At 43.2% G+C, this 22,212-nt stretch overlaps 1 protein-coding gene across 1 annotated transcript in view; it reads left to right on the top strand.

Moving 5' to 3' along the window:
- Positions 1–4,918: 4,918 nt before the first annotated feature.
- Positions 4,919–22,212, top strand: part of LOC125293354 (adhesion G protein-coupled receptor L2-like) — a 78,832-nt gene continuing 61,538 nt past the window's right edge. The window contains 2 exon segments of the mRNA XM_048241224.1: positions 4,919–5,535; positions 18,964–19,177. Coding sequence (XP_048097181.1) covers positions 19,102–19,177 — 76 coding nt within the window. The 5' untranslated portion in view covers positions 4,919–5,535; positions 18,964–19,101.

Raw genomic sequence — 22,212 nt, 5'->3', positions numbered from 1 at the left:
AGAGCAACCCGAGGTTAAGTGCCTTGCTCAAGGGCACAATGGTGGGAATTACACCCACAACTTTTCTGGTCACTACATGCTTGCACAGATCTTTAGCCACTGCGCTACCACCGCCCCATCTTTACTTAATGAACCCAACACTGTACATACATCACACAGATATGCAAACACACAAGTCCAACGACACCATTGGCAACTCATCAACATGTAGATATTTCTCAAGGCAATGGTTTCTGATAGGACCTTCAGTCACATTCTACTGACTGTTTCAGATTGCTGACAGTATTACGGTTATACCTGCAATTTTGTTTAAAAAACATTAATTGAACAGAATATAGTTTGAAATATGAAATGTTTTGAATTATTATCTTATTAAAATCATTCCACAGAGATGAGCAGCTATTAAACTGTCACATTACTTTGAGCTCAGCTAGGTAGGGCTTAATTAGGCAATTGGTGCACAAAACATGCATTCCCACAATACATCCTGAAACACTGGCAATAAGGACTCTCTGAACCTTTGCAAAATACGAGGAATGATTGGTGTCTCCGACAAAAACAAGGAAGCCATGCAAATCACAGCACTAATTGCATCCATTCATTATCAACGGTGTGGCATAGGGGAAGCCTCGATTTTGTCGAGTATGAAGAGTGAGCTGAAATGTGTGCACACATCGTCATGTCAAAGCAGTGTCGGCCCTCATAAAACACGAGTCTACTCTTGGAAAACAAATAAAAAAGAAAGTCATCAGCTGAGGCCGTCTGAATGAGGATGCATGCGCTTTCATGGCTTGCTGTGAGATGGCATCCGGTGGTCTCCGGTTCTGCTGTACACATATTTTGACAACCTGCATGTCACAGTTCTATTTGTGCTGCTGTGCATGGGGCCAGGCAGTGGACAGGCTTCCACGGTCGAGCATAAAGCCTTGCATAAAGAGATTGATGGCCCCCAGGAAAGCAGACATAACAAGCATGGTTCAAGGCTATTTCTGATAGGCTGATGCAAAAAAAAATCATCTTGAAGGTTAATGGGCAGTGTTATAAGGTGTGTGTGTGTGTGTGTGTGTGTGTGTGTGCTATGTTATGTGTGTTTATATGTGCACATACAGTACATATTGTGGAATCATTTGGGCATGGTAACAGGATGGAGTTTACTGATCTACAAAGAGCCAAGCTAAATGAAGTTATGAAAACTTTTTTTTACTTTAGTTGAACAGCTTCAAAAATCCCTTTTTAATATCTCACACATAATCATTATCTGAGTTAACCGAGTGAAACCTTCCTGCCTCTATCAAAAGTATAATTTCATCTGATTCTAATTAGAAAGAGAGATATGCACTGTTTGTCAAAAATTATGTTCAAATCAGACTTTTTAACAACCTTGCGTGCATTTTCACCAACACATTTGAGCAATAATGTATTGCCTTTCCAGAAATGAGTTAATTTTCAAAATTAATAGACATATTGTTCTCCCCGGTGTTTAGTGTTGTGTCTGATTTATTGTTTTCAATGTGTGCCTTCTCAAAACTGTACGGTATGCCTCTGAACTCCTGGTGCTAAAATTAGAGACAGTTTCAAATCTCTGCCTCGTGTGTCAACAGACTCATTTTGGTGGCATACAGAGCAAGCTATTTCCTCGGTCCATAAGAGTTCCACTGTTAACTGCCTTTGTTCTCTGCTATTTACCTGGGACTGTAGATATAAGCTTGGAAATGCAAATGTACAACAAGGATAGTCTGATGTTTATCTTACCTTTTTAGGTCCTTTGGGGAATTGCGTGGCTACTCTGTCTCCCTCTCTCTTTGCCTGCAAAGCTTTATGGTTATACCTTGTGTTGCTGAACAAGCCCTGCTGAAGTGAATGCACATCACAGCACAGTGAAGCAAATTGGGAGGTCAGCCACTGTGGAACCGAATTATCAGACACTGTAAATCTATTTTCTTCTTCTGTTTTTTTCTTCTTCTCCCGCTCTCTCTCTCCCTTTCTTTCTTTTTCCCCACTGGGACGCGAGCGAAGAGCATCTGTTTCCATTTGGCAGTGTCTCTGCACAAAGACTCCAGAAAAGATCCCTGCACTCACAACTGAGCCTACCTCCACCCTCTTGCTCCACCAGCACATTACACACACACACACACACACACACACACACACACACACACACACACACACACACACACACACTCACACACACACACACGCACACACACACACAATGGCGACAATACAAAATGTCGGCCCAAGTTTTTCACCGCACACTCATTCAGGAGTGCTGCTTCCCTCTGTCATGCATGCTGAACCAGTTTGGGTGCGGAAACCTATTTGTGCAAATTCATTTCTATTCACTTCATATGGCAACATTAGCATTTAGGTAATATTTCACAATGAGCTGAATAAACAGGCTACCAAGCTCGGCTAACCTAATTTCTCTCCATCATCAGGTTTAGGATCTCACACCCCTTCTGACCTAGGCGATTTCAGGCATGGGAGAAAACTGAGTTAAATCGTATGGAGCACCATTACAAATGAAAGATTGAAACACATTGTGGTGCTATGGAATTAGGCTATGTGATTTATCTCAGAGGAAGGCCTATGAAAATGTGCCTCATCACAGTCTTTTATATGGGCTGTCGGCTTCGAGTTGGCCAGGCCTTTTTTTAATTTTCAACATAAAAAAAAATATTTTCAAAAAAAAAAAAAAAAAAAGAAAATGTTTAGTTCTTTTCTCACTTTGGACTGACTTTTGAGCACACCACTTTTGAACTTAATGAACAAAACCACCGAATAACGACTCATGACATCCTTAACCACAACACTTGCATTGCCCTCTTATTAGCTGTGTGAAGGTTTGTTGAAATGGCCCGCAATTCTTTGTGAGGTTTTCCCCATGCTGAGAATAACATATTTCTGACGAGAACACATGCATGAGAGAACAGAATAAAGAGCAGAATGGGAGAGAGGCAGAGAGAGTACTGAGAGCCCTGCCATATTTGACTCCAACGTCGCTGTAATGTGCCATAATGTTTTGATGGCATGTTTAAAGTTCAAAAAGAAAATGACTGCTTTTTTATGGGCAACTGAGGCTGTGGGTGCTTTTTGTGAGGTTGATCTGCATGTTCTAGATTTTGCCATTTTTTGTATTATTTTTTTCGGCACAGAATGTCTCAGCAGCACACAGCTCATTTGTGGGGTGAGAGTAACTATTACGCTTGTCAGAGAGGACTTTTCAGATATGTAGCTAACTTGCATTCACTCGGCTGGCTTGAACACTTCTCTTGACTGGTGTAATAGTTTCTTTTGATATCAACGTACAAATGGCAGATGGCTTATTGATTACTTTCACTGAAGTCTATCCCTTTAAGAAAAAACCTGTGGACAGTACTTGTATAGAGGGCACACTATGCATTCCAATTGTGTTTTTTATTTGCTTTTGTTAGATCTGCTCATGGGTGAGCATTATGGCAGACCAACAATTGCAAAATGTGGGTAAGATGTTGCTGATGTAACTGCATGAAATATTAAAACCATAGAGTACTTGACAACATCCAGGGCCGTATTTTTTTTATCTGGTAGCTGAACGTCCCACTCTCTATTTGTGCCTTCAAGCGATGACAAGAAACCATTTTGCATCTTTTGTAGTATTACTCTAAATCACACCAACCATGGCAGTAGCACTATTTATCTGGTATTTCTATGTCATTCACCATTGTTATTAGAATTACTATAATTAGTCAGGTCTGGCTTTCCTTTTTTGGATCTTACCCAGCTCCAGTGATAGGTGAGGGAGAGACCCAAACCCTTGGATGAATAAAACATACAAATACACTCAGTGGTCAGTTCAAATAAAGCACCCTGCCCCTTAGAGGCGCTTCATACATAAACATTGTTTCTCCAAATATGAATATGTGCCAGCGGATTACCTGTGTTACATCTGTTTTCTCTTTTGCCGTTATTCTTTATTATGTAAAATTATGCCTCCAAAAACATGAGAGCTCCCAACTAATCCTCTCACTTTCCACCTGGTAGATTTGACCCAAATTCGCATTTCCCTGGTGCAATGGGAGTCTCTCTCTCTCTTGTTTTTTCATTATTGAAGCCACGTGTAACAGAACCTACTGACCTGGCAGTATGCTTCTCAGACTTCTGAGAAACAAAAGTGTGGAAATTAACCCTCCGACCACAACTATCTCAAAAGTGGCTGTTTTTGTATTTCTTTAAGGGTCGTGCAGCAGAAAATATTCCATGTCCACACTGCATACATTTCCTACAGGGTGAGCTTGCAGCGGAGGCTTCTCTTTGAGGAGGTCCTCTGGTCATGCTCAAATGCTGGATACCGTTAGATCTTGAATGTTTCATAAGGCAGCAAGGCTCTATTCTCTGGTATACCTGAAAGGTAATATTGGTGCTGCTGTCTCAGAGAACAGGCACTGAACACTTGGGATGGAACCAACTGATAGTTTGGTATCCTCACCAGAGTAAGTCTCCCATCCAACAACAGTGTGGTGTAAAGCATTCCTCAGATAACCTCAGATAACAGGATAACTGTTTCTAGGAAGACATGACTGAAAAACTCTTAGTGGTGGCAAAGTGAAGAAGGTACTTAGAAATATTTTCACAATGACTGTCTAAAAATGAAAGTCATTCAACCATTTTCACTGACATTAAAATTGACTGTGAGATGGGACTACAACACAATCTAAATTTATATTATTATCTACAGGGCATTTTTGCTGAATTGTGCAATTGGTCGGAAAATGCGTTGTGGATTTCGGTCTCTTAGTGCTGTGATTAATTTTGTTTTGTAGAGCACTGCTTTGTTATGGAGATGATGTCGGGGAGAGGAGCCACTCCGGATCCTGCTGGCTCCTCCTCTCCGTCTTTTTCGGCTAGCTCCACAGCCAGCTGCTGCAGAGAAGGCACCCGGCGCACCGTGTTTTTTGCCTTGTTTGCTCCAATAGTCGCACTGCCTGCGCAGTGGATGGAGCAGGGGTCCTTTCAAGTTACAGACCTGGCACTATCCGATTCTCCGGGTATTTTTGCCAAGTCTGACCATTCGATATTTGTGGAGTCTATGACAATGGATTGACAAAGGCGACAGATGAGATGCGCTCTTCTAAATTTTGAGTAGCCTTTCCGGCTGCATAGCACGAGCTTTAATTATTCCTGTCCATTCGTCTTACCACGCTAACACTGGGTCGTGGAGTTTCTTCAAATACGTTGTATTTTCAAGTGCCGGGAGAGGGATGCGCCGCAAGGAGAACTAATAATTTAGATTTAAGAGGCATCTGGGATGGAGTTCGTCCGATTTGCGGCAATGCACGGACTTGGAGAAAGACCTGCTACGTGATACAGCAAGATTTGTCCTGAAGAAGTGTAGAATGCATCGGAACCATTCAAGTCTTTGTGCTGCCTACTGAGCCGCGTTTCAGGGGTCCACCACTGAAAGGCTGCCCGCTTCAGGTCTGCTTTGGCTGTCCCACATCGTCTCGGGCTGCGTCAGATATAACAAAAAGCCACACTGGAACAACCCAATACTTTGTAAGTAGGTTATTTTCTGTCTTTGCTCCTTTCTTACACTTACAGAAATGTTTTCACTTCCACTGATAGGTGTTCACTTCCTCACTCCAAACTGGACGGTAGTCTTTCTGTTCTCTCATGGCAGGGAAGCTTCTCTATGTTTAAAAATGTACTTTGTTGAAGGCAGGTATACGGAAGTTTGTCCATTTACAGGTTACCATAAGAAGTATATATCACGGCCTTAAAGTTATGGGCAGTCGTTGTCGGATACGATCGACTCGCTCACTGATCTGGTAGCCCTCGTAAGTGAATTCGCTTGGTTTTGTCCAGGTAGAGTAGTTTCGGTCCAGTATAATAGAGGTAGCCGTTTGAGAGGCCTACCAGGGGTCCTCCTAAAAAAGAGCCGTTTCTTAAACCCGAAAACTCCAGATGTGGATTTTTGCTGCCTTCTCTCTAATCTTAGCTGGATTGTGGTGGTGTATTTATTTCACGGAATATGTTTTTACCGAACAGGTAATGCATGAAAGATAGGCCTAAAGGTTCGCCTTTACGCGTTGAATTAACTTTCTCTTGTTTAATACATAAGTTGTTTAGGCTATTTATGACACGTTTAATTTTACCAAAACCGTATCCTATTTTATAATAGACTATTGGAAAACCAAAGAAACTCGAGACTAAACGAGGCACGGTTTTACAGAGTCTGTAAATGTTAAGATTCAGACGAGACCCATTTGAGCTGGTAGCCTAAAATTAGATCATTAGACTGCACATGTATAATTCACCTATATCTAAGCGTATGTCAACTGTATGCTGTAGTCACACGCACGAACGCGTGCACACACACACACTGATCTGAACCCCCCACACACACACACACACACAGACACAGCGAGGGGGGGTGCAGAGGCCTATAGAAAGTCTAGACCCTAGTGATTTATTTTCCGATTATGAGTAGGCCTAGCCTATTGTCGCTCTACAACCACAATGTAGTTGAGCGAAGTCTGTAAACATGAACAGATAATCGTACAGGAAATAATAAATGACGATGCTATGTGAAAATGCCTAAGGTCGATTCAAAGGACATCTTCATTTGTTTGTTTTTATTGATTTGGTCTAGGCCTACTCGTCATTTCAAGAGTGTAGCCTATCAGTTTCAGACATGCAGCCTCGAAATTGCCTGGCAAGTCGGCCTATATGTCAGAGATTAGAGTATAGGCCTAGGGTTATATAGGCCTAAATATAGTTTGATAATATTACACTATAACACTTTGTCGCAATCATAGCCAGTATTCCCTCGCCATTCCTTATAATTTATCCAGTCTACACATTGTAAGTCGTTATAACTTAATTTAAGTCGCTGCAGAACATAGCCTGCTCATGTGCATGGGAATTGGCCCATAGGCAGTTTTGCGATTCATTGTAGCAGGTCTACTTAGGTTTCACATTGATTTATGCACCCGCTTGAAAATTAACTGACTATCCTTGCGCCACTTACAGTAGAGCTAATTAGCGCGAACTTGTAGGTATAGTCTCTCTTCACCCATTGACGCATTCATTCATTCATTCCAATGTTGCAACTGTCAGGCAAGGAATTCTCCAGAACAAATGTTCCGTTGTTAGGTTTGCCTTCTCCCCCTCCCCCGTTCCCCAGGCGCGCTGTGATTTGGTCCATTTGTTCTGGCCGTCTTTAGAGGAAGTGCCATCTCATCTCACATCAACTCCCTGCAAATGGTTTGAATTTATGCGAGTGTGAATTTTCGCCTTTTTTCCAAGTTCGAATTTACATATCAAAGTGTCCCTATCTCAATACAGAACTTGAGTTACCATCCCCCAGTTTCGCCACAGTGGGTGAGGTAGAGAAAACAAGTAAAGGACTGCGGGCCGATGGGTAGCCTAGACTCTGTAGTAGTCTACAGTAGGCCCACCAGTGCCCAATTATATTCATTCAATCGATAACTCACTTTTACAATTGCCCTGTGCGTCGGTATTTTTCCCCTCGAGGTTTTATTCCTCATTACCATCTACAATTATTGGATGGCGCATTGTATCTACACTTGTGCGTGGGCTTGCTCCAAGTAGAAAAAAAGAAGGCCCATCGACCTGCGCGGGTAGAGTAATATTGTATGGGTTTTACTTTTTTCACGTGAAAAACAGTCTAGCATTGCAATAATAAACAGAAGTTTGCGTTGTGTCAAATTAACAGTTATTTTCAATTGTTAGGGCAAGGGCCTGGAAGGGCAATTAAGGTAGGGTTTTGATTGATATTTTAAATTTTGAGTCCAACAAAAATAAACATATTTTTTTTAGCTCCAATCTGAAATATATTTTGTATTATAGTGTTCACTGTTCTGGGTCTTTTAAAATTAGAATTACAAGGCCAAGCATGGGTGCACTTTTACACTCACACACGAACACAATCAGAAGTAAACAGAAGCAATAACTGCAATGATAAACATTCTTAATTGTCAACCAACATAAATAATAAATAAATATTCTTAATTGCCAGTCAACATGTTCGAGAATTTTCTCCATTCCAAATGAGGTTGCTGGTATATGAATGGTAAGAGGAGAGAAAGTAATGAAGTAGGATTGTTTTTTTTTTTATGGGTCAGACAATTATGAAGGAATTGTGAGGATGTCTATTACACACTCACACATACACGCACCAACACACACACACACACACACACACACACACACACACACACACACACACACACACACACACACACACACACAAACATAGGGAGTGAGAACGAGAGAAAATGTCACCTGCTAGGCTCAATCACAGCAGGTTGGTTTGACAGCTGTCTCTCTGTGTTTGCCTGACACGTTCCATGTCAAAAGTGGGAGAGAAACTGCAGGAAAGTGAGGATGAGAGGGGCAGAGCGAATGAGACTGCAGTGTGAGGAACAAGCCTGGATGGGGTGATAAGTGTAAGCAGTGATAATCATGGCAGCAGTTATCCACCACTGTTGAATAACGCTGCGGGGAAGAGTCAACGCTGAAACAAATAGGCCTGTCTGCTGGCTAGTTGAAAGCGTCGGTTGAGAAGATTGAGTGTTGTGGGCTGTATTTGTCTGGTAGGAAGCACAGACCGTTTTAAACAAGCCAAGTGTGTGTGTGTTTGTGTGTGTTTGTGTGTTTATGTGTGTGTGTCTGTCTGTGTTTGTGTGTATGTGCGTGCCTGCGCCTTGGTGTTTTTGTGCTGTCTGTATATTTGTGTTTGTTTATATTGTTTATCTACTTATTTGTGTTTGCACCATGCGATCATGCTGTGCTAGTAAGTATACTCATCAAATGATCCCTGCCAGCCTCTTTAGATCTGCCACACTAACTTAGTGAATTTATATTTCGTTTCCCTGACAACATATTAAAGCCACCATTAGTTCTTCTCGTTGACTGTGTGTGAACAGACAGAGTTTGCAGTCCAGCCTTGCATGGACCATTAGCTAGAGTATTCCTTTACTGTTATTTACAGTAGACCAACACATCACGCCACATATGGTCTATACCAGGGAATGATCTGATGACTGGTGAAGTGGGTCATGGGTCTGTCCCGAGGGCCAGGTTTGTCCTTGTCCGTGCTGCTTTTTTAGAAAACAGCCCCGCTCTGTGTCTTTTAAATACCCCTGCTGGTGCAGATGCTGATTTTGGGTGATGGATAGTTAAGAGGTCTTTTCAGGTTTACGTTTAACCCTCTCGGCTCCTGCAAAGCTCACTGTATGAGCCGCCAACCAGGGGTGTGATGAATGGGCCAGGGTCCTTCGGCTCCATATATCAGGGGATTAGCATTGACCTGTGAGATGTCTTGACTGCCCTCTGGGCTTCTCCCCTGCAACAAATGGCCGCCATTAGCGAGAGAGGACATTGCTGAGGTCTTCGGAGGGTAGAGTGATAATACACCTTAGCCTTGGCGGTTTTAAACGCGCACACAAGAGCAAGGGGTGAAGGGGTTGGGTCGCACACAACACACAGGTTAGTGTTACCGACGCATCGCTTTGAAATCTGAGAAATATACACTGCAGCCCCCCCAGTGGCAAAAAATAATGTTGGATGGTGCAGTCGTGATTTTCTCTATTGGTGATTTGATGGAAAGCACTTGTAAGATAGCGTTATATTTTAAGGTGATGTACACCTATAGAACCTGAAAACAAAATAATGTAACTCAATGGGGTTTGCACCTCTATTGCAATCTTTATCGTATGAGATTTTGCTTCTCTGTGCTATAAGCTTTCTGGACAGCACTTCAGAAATAGAGCAATGATATTGACTCAAGCATATTGAATGGTTAACTATGGCTATTACCCTCTTGCCACAGCACCCGAAGACACAAAATCATTGGTTAGCTGAGGATGTAGACTGTAATTTTCAAAGAATTGATAGCTTATTTCTATGTAGGCCTATAATGGGAAGATTTCATTGGATAGAAAAAAAAGTGAACTGAAGCGTGTTATGACAACTTCCTTTTAGGTATCTCAGAAAATGCCAGGTCTCCCGCTATGTCGCCCATTAGCTTTGACCGGTTTATCCTTAAGGATAAAAAAGGCACCCAAGATAACCGGTGGCCGTTTCTGCAGGAGGACCACTATAGCGCAATGACTGTCTCTGCCCAGTGTATAAAGTGTCAGGAGTGGATGGGGTTGTGATAGATATCAGGTAGTTTAAAGACACAGTCAGACTCCCTCAGGACCATTGATCGTCAGTACAGCTCTCTCCTGTGTGATGTATGCCTTTTTTATACGCTCTGTGTGATGTGATATTGTCAGAGGGTCCTTGAATGGTCCTTGGCCCCTGGATTGGCAGCCCTTCATGTAATGTCTGTGTTGTTACATGGCAGTGCTGAATTCTGCAAGCCGAACTGACGTGGATGAAAGGCCTCTCCTTAAGACCCACTTTCACACGAGAACCGACTGGTAGAAATACTATTGTTTGCCCGCAAAAACGATCAGAAAAGACAGATGTGTCCAGACTGTTCATGTCAGACTTATTTCAACACAAACGTAAAGAATGTTTGTGCAGCAACATTACCTGTGTTGTGATTGTAGGTGTGCCAACGTACCTTGCAGCTGTAGCACTTCCTCATTGTATGGAACCGTAGTTGTTTATTGACTTATTTGCAGTATCTGAGAATTTCAGTGTGCTTTTAGTTTACTGTGGCGTTTTCATACTCATTATAACTGTTATATTATTTTTGTTGATAAGTGTAGGCTGCAAAGACTTGGGTCTGAACGTTTATCATGCAATGACAAAAATTCCCTTGGAGATAAGTGTCAAAGAATCGTCACTGAGAACTTCATAGATTTGTATGCCAGTAATTATCTTTGACAGACTATTTCAAAGTATTAATGCACTTTTAAGTACAACTTTTGTGATGTTTTAATATAGCACTTTCCATTTTAATGAATCTATACAGTCTCATTAAGCACAGTTTCTATTCATCTGGGCTTTGAAATGGTCTTGATTACTGGTCTTTCATTTCAGGCTTACTGTATTTGTTAGATATGGTTTTGAGCCAGCACGACCAGCTCATTGTCTCAGCATGGTTGGAAAAGCCAGGCGTCTCTCCTACACACACTAAGTGCAGGTGTGCTAGTGATGAGAGCCTATTTATAATTTGGGTGTCCAATACAAGATTCCGATGGAAAATGTCGGCGGGCAGACTGAAAGTAGCACTGAAAACGCAACACGAGAACTAAAACCAGACCCTCTAAATCACCCACTCACCCTTGATTGGCGCTGATTTGTTCCATTTCAAAAGGCCTCCTGAAGAAGCAGAGACTGTCGCCGTCACTGTTTAAACTTGTTAAGGGAGAGCCCGCTGTTGATCACCCAGGCAAATTATATCTTGAATACTGTTTTGGAAGAGGGATTGTGATTGCTGATTGCGGCGTGTTTTAATTAGGAAAGTCATAAGCGGCTTCTCTTCTGATGAGCATGGTTAAGTATCAAACACACTCATGGGATTGAGTCATTATTTCGCTAATAGTTAAGGTAATAAAAAACAGGACGAGAAGTTGTTGTTTTTCTGAGAGAAACTCCAATTATATACATGTTCTATCCTCTAGTGTGGGTAGTAAACAGAGATGAGGCTTCAGCTTGGGGCAATCATGTGAAATCATTGATCATTATGAGACATGATGGAAATAACACGGTGACAGATACCATTAATTCATTGCTTGAAGAAATATCAGATTGTTTCATTTTACTGTTAGACTGTGAATATAGAAGAGCTCCATTTGAGCACAGTTAGAGCACAGTTAGAGCACAGTCACTCAGGACTTGGCAAGAAAAAAAAAAGATGTGCCTGTATAGAAATGTAGACGTGTAAATGTCCTCAGGTGATTTAGTCAAGTGAAAGACTTTACTGATAAAATGTTGTTGAGGTCAGAATGCCGTGTGCCAAATGCCACTAAGATAGAAGATACTAAGACAGACAGAAATGCTTTTGCCATATGTGGGGTTAGCTGAGCTCTAATGCAGTGGTCAACAGCTTTCTGTTGGTCTTACTGAGGTAGCTGGCTTTAATTTCTGTTAGTAGTGCTGTGCAGTTGAGTTCAAAGACCTCTGCTAGGACGTTTTAATTACACTGGAATTGGATCTAATTGATCTTGGCTTAGATGGACTTCTCTCGCTCCTTGGCCAGACTCGGTGCAAAATGGCTCTCTTCCCTATGAAGAAGCATTGGTGCTTTTAGCTCCCAACTTCTTAAGCCTCTTTGACATTTTAGGGACATAAAAATATTTGAGGCATTTGCTCCCTATATTCAAAATATTATGAGGAAAATGTTCATTATGCAATACACCAGAAAAATACACTTTAGTGGTAGATACATGACAGTCAGTTTTACTAATTATGTATCATTTGAATATTATGTATATATATATACTTTGTGTTGGCATTTATATCTGTACAATCTCCTTCAGTAGACATCTGAAGGATTGACTTGTCATAAATTGTTGACGGGGAAGATTTCCTCACTTCGGCATGGTCACATCTGTCACAGGCTCTGTTGCCACCCAGAGTGTCCTCTTACAGTGCACTTTTTCATGTGTGTGTGTGTGTGTCACTCAACATGCTAAAAATTTAATCGGGCTGTTAGATAATGCTTCCCGATGACAGTGAATTATTGATGGCCTTGTTCTTATGAGTGGGACAGGGCAAGCTTTTAACTCTGTGCTGCTGTGCCTCTTTCCCAGTAACTAAGGGACACTACACAAACACCCGCAGGAATGATGTACTAGAGGATAGAAAAAAAAAACTGGAGCAAAGGATTGGGGATTGGGGGTTGAAAATAAAATAAGGAAGTCAGTGTCTCAGCCACTGGCAGGCTAGCCAGAGATTAAGCAAGGCCTGGTCGCAGAGAAAAGCTGTGAAAATGGTCCAACATTCTTTCTTGGAAGCGCTTTATTTGAAGCCATGAGAGGCACAGTCCTGGCGGTGTGGTGCGGCTGCCGCCGCCACTGCTGCTTTCCTTCTCTTTTCCCTCACATTTGTTGTGTCAAGACTGAAGCTATCCCTGGGCCTTACTTGTCTTCCCTGCATTTAAAGGAAACATTATTTGCAGCCTCTCGTGCAGGAGGTACACTTGCATACCTCTCACAACGCTCCCAGTGAAAATGTGCATGTGCGATTCCCCCACTTTCGTCAAGTTGAAAAGGGCTCTTTTGCTCAATGAAAACCACAGAGTTATAAATACTGGGCCAACGTGGGAAACTGGTTCGACTGCCTTGCTGATCCTCCAAGAGTCGTTATTCTGAGACGGTTGCGCCACGACTGAAAGCAGATGCAAACCTGTAGCTATTCATTTAGAGCAGCAGTGTGGTTCTCCTACTCATCAGCCCTAGACTAGATTGTTTTCAGCGCCTTGCTTCACTTTGTTACTGAGGCAAATGTGGGTCTACTGCCTCTGTGTATGTCTGTATGCTCTCTCTCTCTCTCTCTGTTGCTATTTCCCAGTGCGGTACATGAATGGCCGACTGTAATTTAAATCGCTTTTCACCAAGGTGTATTTCTCCCTCCACAGCAAACGCACATCAAGTTTACATTTGAATTAGCCCTTCAAAAGGATAGAGGCACTGCTTTGCCACAGCAATATTGCCCAAGCGAGGTGCGCAGGTGTCATAAAGAACATAGCGGTGTTGGTGTGCAAATAAACACTGGCCAGCGGAGAGTCTGAACAGTTGATCCATGCTCTTAGTGTGTCCTCAGAGGACACCCCCCCTTGCTGAGTGAATGATCACGAGCATTACTGCTTATCCTGTCTGTGGTAAATATAAGTGAGGTTGTCAAGCCAACCACAGTTTCTCTTGTAAATTGTGATTGAGTGCGAGCAAGTGTAAGCCGCGGAAGACGGGGTGGTGTGAGTGAATGAGCCGAGGGGAAGTGGAGAGGGCGCAGGAGGAGCTTGGCAGTTTGCGGGAGAATACAAATGGAACCTCTGAAAAGCTCCGATTGCAAATTAGACTACCCCTGCCTGAGAGAGATGGGACCCTTATCACACCTAGGAGGAGTATCTTTGGTCGAGAAATGAACGTGACATTTAAATAATTTTCAGTTCGGCCATATCCCAGTAAAGCATGAGGGTAATTTTATAGAATATATTAAGTTCTCATTAGGGTCGCGTAACCTTTACAAATCAGCGCTGTTGGCCGTGTTCAAAGAGATGGTGTGTTTGTGTGTGTGTTTGTGTGTGTGTTGGGGTGTTTTCTTGGGGATTTTTCCTCGGCACCTCACTCCATCCATTGTCATTAGAGCAGACAGTCAACAGAGTTACCTCTCCAGGTAATGAGGCAAAGGCAATGGTGATTGCAATGATGGGGACGGCTAAGGCCCTATTAGTTCAGATGGGAGCTGTGTCAGTTGTCAGTAGAATCTATAATGCAGCGATAGGCCTTTCCACTGAGCAATAATGCAAATTAAAACATAGTCGTCTGAGTTGTTTCCCCGGCCCCACATGACATTTGAGACTGGGTCATTAGCTCGCCCTAATAGTTTCCTGTTTGTGGAGGGCGTTGAAACTTAACAGCACTGCGGAGAAGCCTGGCTGCCTCCCATTACCTTCTCCTGCCCTCCCTGAGCCTCAACCTGCAAAGTCAAGACAAGTTCTCTTTGCAAAGTGCAAACACACACACAAAAAAAAACCTTCACCTGATTGTGGCATTTACTCGCTCTCGTGGTGGCTTTTGACAAGTTTTCTGCAACACCGCCAAAGCCAAGAAAATGACATGAGATCCTTGAGAGGACAGCAGAGCCTGCAGTGGCCTTGTCAGGAATTGTCACGACAGAGGCACAATGGCTCCGGGAGGCTTCAAATGAGAATGTGGGGTGTATCCAAGGAGATCTTCTCTATGGCTCGCCCCAACCCCGCCCCCCTCCCCCTCGGCCTTTTGTCTCGCAGCTAATCAGCCCCTTTTTTTACAGTCTGTCCATACAACATCCTCCTCCTTTTTAAAATGCTAATGCCTAATACCACAGCCTTCCAGATGCAAGGGAGCTCTGTGTTACTTGTCTTACTTCAATGTAAAATAAGTCTGTGTTGGGTGTGTGTCGGGGGTTTAGCAGGGCGGGGGCAGGTTTAGCAGGACGGGGGGGTTGGTGTAGTTTCACAGATGTTGAAGTTTGAGTCAGGCAGAATTGGTGGTCTAAGCGGCGGCACACTCAGGGAAAATGCAAGCCCACGTCTTCATCTCAGATGTGTGTGAGAGTGTGTGTGTCGGCACCACTCGGACACTGCTTTACATCTAGTTTTGTTCCCCACTCATTTGATATGCATGTATGTATGCATTCGTTACTCCCCCCCCCCCACCCCCACCCCCCCTTCTACGAACTGACAATTGAAAATAAATTAACATTCTTGCTCTTTATTTTGTCCTGCTCTAAGCCCATTGAGAATACTTGGAGGCGAACCCCCGAGAGGTCAAGCGACACTCACAAGCTGTCAATCTCCCATAGTGACCCTCCCGCCCCTTTCTTTCTGCCCTGTCCCATTCTTCTCTCCCTTCTCTTCTCTGCCATTAATTCAGTTCCTCTCGTCTTAGAAAGTTGGACTCCTTCTTTCTCTGCCATTCTTTCGCAGGGTCGCCTCCCCAGCTTGAGAGGTGCAGCCACAGGCTTTGAGGGAGGCTCACATTCATTCAGACTCAGCCGTCACAAACAGCCACATATATCATGCTGAAGCATGCTGGCTATCTCTTTCCAGCCATTTATTTTAATTATATTTTAATTGCATCCTTTCCATTTACAAGCTAGGCTATTTTTTCTCTCTATCATCCCTTTAGATAACTTGAAAAATTAACCCAGTGATGTAATTGTTTCCATCCCCTGTACTGATGACAACTCTGTCTTCCTGGGCTCTTGTTGTCTGAGGGAGCAGAAGAAAAACAGATGTAGAGTAGGTCATTATTCCCTCCTTTCTGACAAACGCCCGAATCGGGGGTGACAAGAAAGTGCAAACAGACGCGAGGAAAAAAGACAGATTCTCATGCATGGCTGTAATTATAAAGAGCGTTCAGTGAATGTGACTTTTAGTCACGCTTGACATCCAACCGCAATGCACCTGATGTCTGAAGGTATAATTATGAGCATGGTTTTGTTACTGATTGATGACATTGCTTGAATGCTCAAAGTGCCATGCCGAGCTGAATGCTGTGCGTATGAAAGGTGGAGTACAAAACCAATCCAGCGCACAAGTGAAAGATCAGACTTTAGAGCTGAAATAATGTGCTTTCTGAAATGAAGTTGCAATTAGTCTCTCCTGCCCACAATTTCCTTCATTATTCTTTTTTTCTTGAGTGGGAGGTGTTTCTAGTTTTGCAAAAAGACCAACTGGTGAGTGCTTCAATTCATCAAAAGAGGTTTTTTATGTAACTTCTCAGAAGTGAAACTTGTACCCAATCCAGGATAGGATTTTGTGCTTGTGGTCATGATACCAATGTCATGAATCTCTTTAACTCCATCTTTTAAAACTTAAAAGTAACAACATTCTCCTGTTTTGAGGCATTGTATTATACATTTCTTTAGTTGAACAACTTACTCTTGCAAACCATTTCATGCTTGAGAAAGTGCAACCCCCTCCCTGTGGCTACCATCCCCACAGTCCAGACGCAAAAAATTATGATGCATCCATCAGGAATGGAGAGAAAGCTTCTTAATGCTAATCGGCTAATCCTTTTATTTCAAGTCGGACCAAATCCAGTCTAAAATCTGCCAAACAAAACGGTGTTTAGGGGGATGATAATAGTTGGCTCCTGCGCTTAAGCTTAAAGGCATAAAGAGAGTGTGTCCCCTCAGCGGGGTGACGGTTTGAGCGCTCTAATGAGGGGTAAGGCAGCGAGCTGGTTGGCCTGTCCGGGCCTCGAGACCAACACCCCCACCACCACTACCCCCGCCAGCCCCAACCCCCAACTTGCATCCCGCACTACTGAAGGCCGCACCCACCCACCCACTCACCCCGTGAGTATGAGTGTCTGCCAGGATCAGCGTCTCAGCCCTCTCAGCAAGCCCCCGCACTTCCCGTCCGTCACCAGCGATTACTGAAGCTCCGCGAAGCCCAGTCCGAGGACGGCAGCGGCGATGATGGGCTGGCTCCTCGCTCACGGCTGCTCTGCGTGCTGCTGCGCTCCACGAGAAGGAGCTCCGCGCACCTCATGGAGATGGTGAACCTCGAACCCTGCCTTTGGTAGTCAGCTTGCCTCACTGGCAGCCTGTGTGAAGTGGACATGATTTAATTATGGCCACCGTTGTGGTGATCTGATTGGGTGCGCCATGTTTCAAAGGCCAATTCGCGGCTTGTGATCCGTAATCCGCTCTCCAGCAATAGCGAGTGGTTCCAGGGTAGAGCCTCAGCCCGCATCTCAGGCACTACTGTACGTGCGGCTGAGGGCCGTGCCTTTGCTCTTCAGCGGTGACCTGCGAGCCTCTTTTAAACACCCCAGGAAAAGAAAGAGTCTCCTGCTTCCCACCACTTAAGGACTGAATACATAATAGGTAGCAAATTACACCTCTGTATGCTAATGTGAAGGCTCTCAATTTTTTTGTTCTAAAACTTTTTTTTCCTCCCCTTTTGATTCACCAAAAATATCTTTTTTTTTACATTAGTGGAGCTTTGAGGCCGATCTGAAGAGAGTGAGAGAGCAAGAGAGAGAGAGAGAGAGCGGCGGCGCTCATATTTAGGTTCATTATAAAATAATCAGGATAGTTGACGAGGGGCTCTTCAGAGGAGGAGCAGGGGAGGCTTTTGTGTGTTACACTTCAAAGTGTGAAATTCAGTGGGCAATTCAGATGATCCCAAGTCCATAGCCTACCTATGATTTGCACATTATGCAGAGGAGTCAGAAGGGGGGAGTAGTGGCAAGGATGGGGTAGAATGAGGCCGGCTTTTTGGATTGGAGAAAAAATGATTTGATTCCCTCATTCTCTCTCTCTCTCTCTCTCTGTCTCTCTCTCTCTCTCTCTGTGTGTGTGTGTGTGTGTGTGTGTCCAGGCCCAAGTCTAGGCAATGTTTCTGTCTTATATGAAGGTGTGCTTGTGACTGTGCGTTGATCTATGCCACTTGGCGTCCATATAGCTGTGAGTGGGAGAGTGAATGTGACGTGCCATCCATCTCTCAGTATTTCAGTCTTTTTTGGGACTCGTGTCATAACGAGCCCTGTCTTCTCCTCAATCCCAAATGGGAACCTTTGCAGACAAATGCAGACAAAGCAGTCTGGGTTGTTTGTGGTCCCCCCTGAGATAAGGAAACCAGACAAAAGGCACTCACACATGCGCACGCACACACACACACACACACACACACACACACACACACACACACACACACACACACACACACACACACACACACACACACACACACACACACACAAAGAGAGAGAAAAATGTGGAGTGTTGTGTAGTGAGAAGTCGTTGCCTAAGAGACAGCGCTCTGCTGTAGAAGGTGGTAAGAATCTGTAAATCCTTCAATGCAAATGTTTAAATAAGGAAGTGATATGCATTAACTATGCAGTCCTAGGTACAGATGATTACTTATTTACAATATCCCCTTTGTAACTGCATGTAACATCCTGCAGTCGAGCCAAGGAAAAATATAGAGAGCCTATGAGATTATTTTTGTTTGAGCTTTTCTCCTTTTGTCCTGCGAGAGAGAGATTGCAATTCACCACATTGGCCAAAACAATCACAACTTGTTTGCTTTTATGTTCCATAGACAAAACATGTCTCATTCTCTGATCCAGTTGATATGGTTTTCCGCTCATTATCAGCACTCTCTGCTGTGAGCAGCAGAGCATGTGAGTTCTCTGACCATGTGCACATTATTTACTCTTCATTAAAAAGAAAAAACTTCACTGTTCATTACAGAACAAAAATGAAATGGCGTTGCCGTTTGCCGTATCTGAAAGCAGAAACTGATGCCCCTTTTTCTCTCTCTCTCACACCTTTCTATTCCAGATAAGAAGATGATTGGTGAGGAATCTCTAAGAACCACAGATCGTTGACATTCATTTGGCCTGGAGCTTTTTCGTTCGAGTATCGCTGACTGGTGGTCATCATTTAGCATCTGGAGAGTGTCCCCACCGACGGAACAAAATGGCCTTAGCTCCGTGGAGGTGTCCACTCGTTCATTGGCTACTCGTAGCTCTGGCCCTTATTCAAATTTCACAAGGTAAGTTGTCATTAAATTAGCAAAGGCAAAGTATGTGTGTCCAAAGTGATGATAAATGTTGCCTCAGTGAAAGCTCATGGAGGGATGTCTTGACGTTGTAAATATGCATCTTCAGTACACGTAAGGGAAAAAAAAGAGTTATTCTGATTAAATATTCTAATCATTCATCTGACAAATGCTGATGGTGGCAGAAAGTATGCTTTTGAAATGCAGATTGCTCAATTGTCTCGCACCTGTATCCTTCAAATTCTGAAATTGGCCTCTTGCCAAAATGTTTTGTGTTGACAAGCATTTCTTAGCTTTTATAACATTCCTTACGGAAAATCAAAGCTGTAATTTATGTGTGTGTGTGTGTGTGTGCATGTGTGTGTGTTTGTGTGTGACATGATGTGGTTGCCATTATTGTAGCTGTTTTTGTCCCTTTAAATTTGACTCTTTTCTTTTGATTAGTATGTGTGGTTGCAATTACCAGTATAGATACAAAATCGTCTCAATGCCCCCCCCATCTAAACCACTGATCTGGTTTTGTGTGCATAATGACAATCATTACTACTTCTGCTCTCTTCTCGTTTCTGTTGTCTACAAAGTAGATTTAATCACACACTTGTGTGCCAAACATTGATTACAGCTAAACTGCAGATCATAGTTGAATAAATCTTTCGTCTTTATTATGTGTCATTTTCTGTTGCTGGTGTTTTGCAGTGTTGCGGAATTCTGTGTTTTGGGGTTGATTTTAACATGATGGAAATGTTTTTGTTAAAAATTGATTGGTTCTTGGCAGTTGGCAGATTTTCAAGCTGATATCCGCTCTGCCTGCAGAATTGTAATTTTGGGTGGACTCAAGAACACCCAGGAGCTGAAAAAAATCTCCTGGAAAGGGGCCACAGTTCTGGGCTTTGACTGAGTCTGGGCTGAGAATGTTTTTTTTCAAAGTAGTTCCTTTGGCATGCAGAGAGTCAAGGTTTTTGGTTTCATTTGACGTGAACACACTCAACTCAATGAATGAACATTTTGCCCATCCATCAATGGTCGGAATGTGTGTGGGTTTCTCTGAAAACAATGTCTTATCCATCCACAAGCCATTTACCTTCCACCCAAACCCCCCCTGAGGACTTGAATTTTTCAAGTACAAACCACATTTCCACTGGTGCTTCGCAAAATGCCCTTGATAATTGCTTCTTATTCTGTGGTAGATGATATGGCTTTGTGATCAGTTACACTGAAACACTTTGTACACGCATTGAAACATTTAATGAAATTCCTGTGGGGGAGATTTTTGTTTTGCCCTGGATGCAGAGCAATCATTGCATTTCGGTGAAAATTTAGGGAACCAGGAAGTATGTAAACAGCCCCGTCCCCCCAGAAGCCTATCCTGTATAAGAATCTGATGAAAGATCTGCGAAGAATGCACAGCAGCCTAATAGTCCCCAAGGCTAAAATATGTTTATAATTTTCAGTACATCATGTAACACTACGCCAGTGTATAGTACGATGAGAGGTATCCAGTGAATGCAACTAGTCTTACATGGTTACATGATGATTACGTGGCTGCTGTGGCTCTTGCCATATGCTTGTCTTCTCAAACAGAGATTTAAAAACTACAATTTACTTAACCTGTTTGCCCTCCCTTGACTTAATTCCGTTATATATGGCATGAAAGCTGTGGGAATGTAAACTTGGAGGACATACGGGCGAGGCGTTGGGGGATGGTGAAATATGGTCTTTTGGAGGTGGGTGGGCCACCTCTGTACCAACAGACAGAAAGAGTTAAGTTACAACAAGGGTTAGGACATGCAATCACAAAAAGTGTGGGATGCATATGCAAGCCTCCACCTGCCAAGTCGCGGTAATAGGTGTCATTATCTTCAAAGCCAAGGAGGGGTGTACTAGCGCCTGTGGTTTATTTGTGTAGACATTTGGATATCTATTGTGTATAAATACCAGCTATGAGACAGCTACTTCATCCAAAGGGTTCCGACATGGCAGTACACAACAATGGGACATGTAGTTAATTGTCTGTGACACCCCAGTGTAGACAAGGGATCATTTTAACATCGTACAACTCTGTGTGTTTTGGGCTGTGGAGCTCCTTGGCGTGTGGACAGAAAACTAAAAGCAGTGGTTTCTGCATGAGTTCAGTTTGTTTGCCAAGTGCATTTGAGCTCCTGTTGAGGGGGGGAGGTGTAAATGTACTGTGGAAATGAAAGGCCCTCCAGATTAAATCTCTATCGTGGTTGTGTAGAACAGATCTGCCCCTTGCGAGAAACAGGCATTTTTCCACCATGTGTTTTTGATGGTAAAGTATTTTTAATCAGCACTTCTCAGACACTGAAAATCTCATCAAACAGTGCTATTTAATCTTAAGGAGCCATGTCTCTGAGGCAGAAACCACAGGGATTGTGGTCAGCAATACCTAACCCCTTTATCCGGGAGAGGAACAGATGCCAGTGGGCAAGACCGTCTGAACCTGTTCCTGAGTTAAGTTGACAAATAGCCAGTCTCTCTCACACACACAACTGACCAGATTCATTTAGACAAAGGTTGTAAGAGTCAGCACCATTCCAAGAGAAGTCTGACTCTGTTTTCCTCACAGATGGAAAGCCTCCCTGAAGGTCCGCACTGTACTGTGCCTCTCTTTCTCCCTGTTTTTAGGAGAGAAAGAAAGAATGAGAGAGAGATAGAGGACAGAGAGAGAGAGAGAACAAGAGAAAGAGAGAGAGAGAAACATCAGATTGGCATTCTGCAATGAGCTCTACATTTGTCCTCAGTCATAAATGTCCACTCTGTCACCCACGTTTACGCTCAGTTTGTTTTTGTTGTCCTTCTTTTTTTGCATTGTGCATGTCTGAATCATAGGGGTCCATGACAGGGCTATCGTGAATTATCACTGTGCTGCCATGGGAGATTCACATGACTGATGAAACGCGGCACTCAGAACAAGCGCGCAGAGATATGATTTATCCCTCTCTTGTGCTATTCTGCCCAAACGGAAATCATCCATGAAACAAGAACGACCTTATCTCTTGTTCAGTAAT

The sequence above is a fragment of the Alosa alosa genome, chromosome 1, assembly GCF_017589495.1.
Source record: "Alosa alosa isolate M-15738 ecotype Scorff River chromosome 1, AALO_Geno_1.1, whole genome shotgun sequence".
Taxonomy (NCBI): Eukaryota; Metazoa; Chordata; class Actinopteri; order Clupeiformes; family Clupeidae; genus Alosa; species Alosa alosa.
Note: the sequence above shows the minus strand (reverse complement) of the source record. Positions and strands in the feature narration are given on the sequence as shown.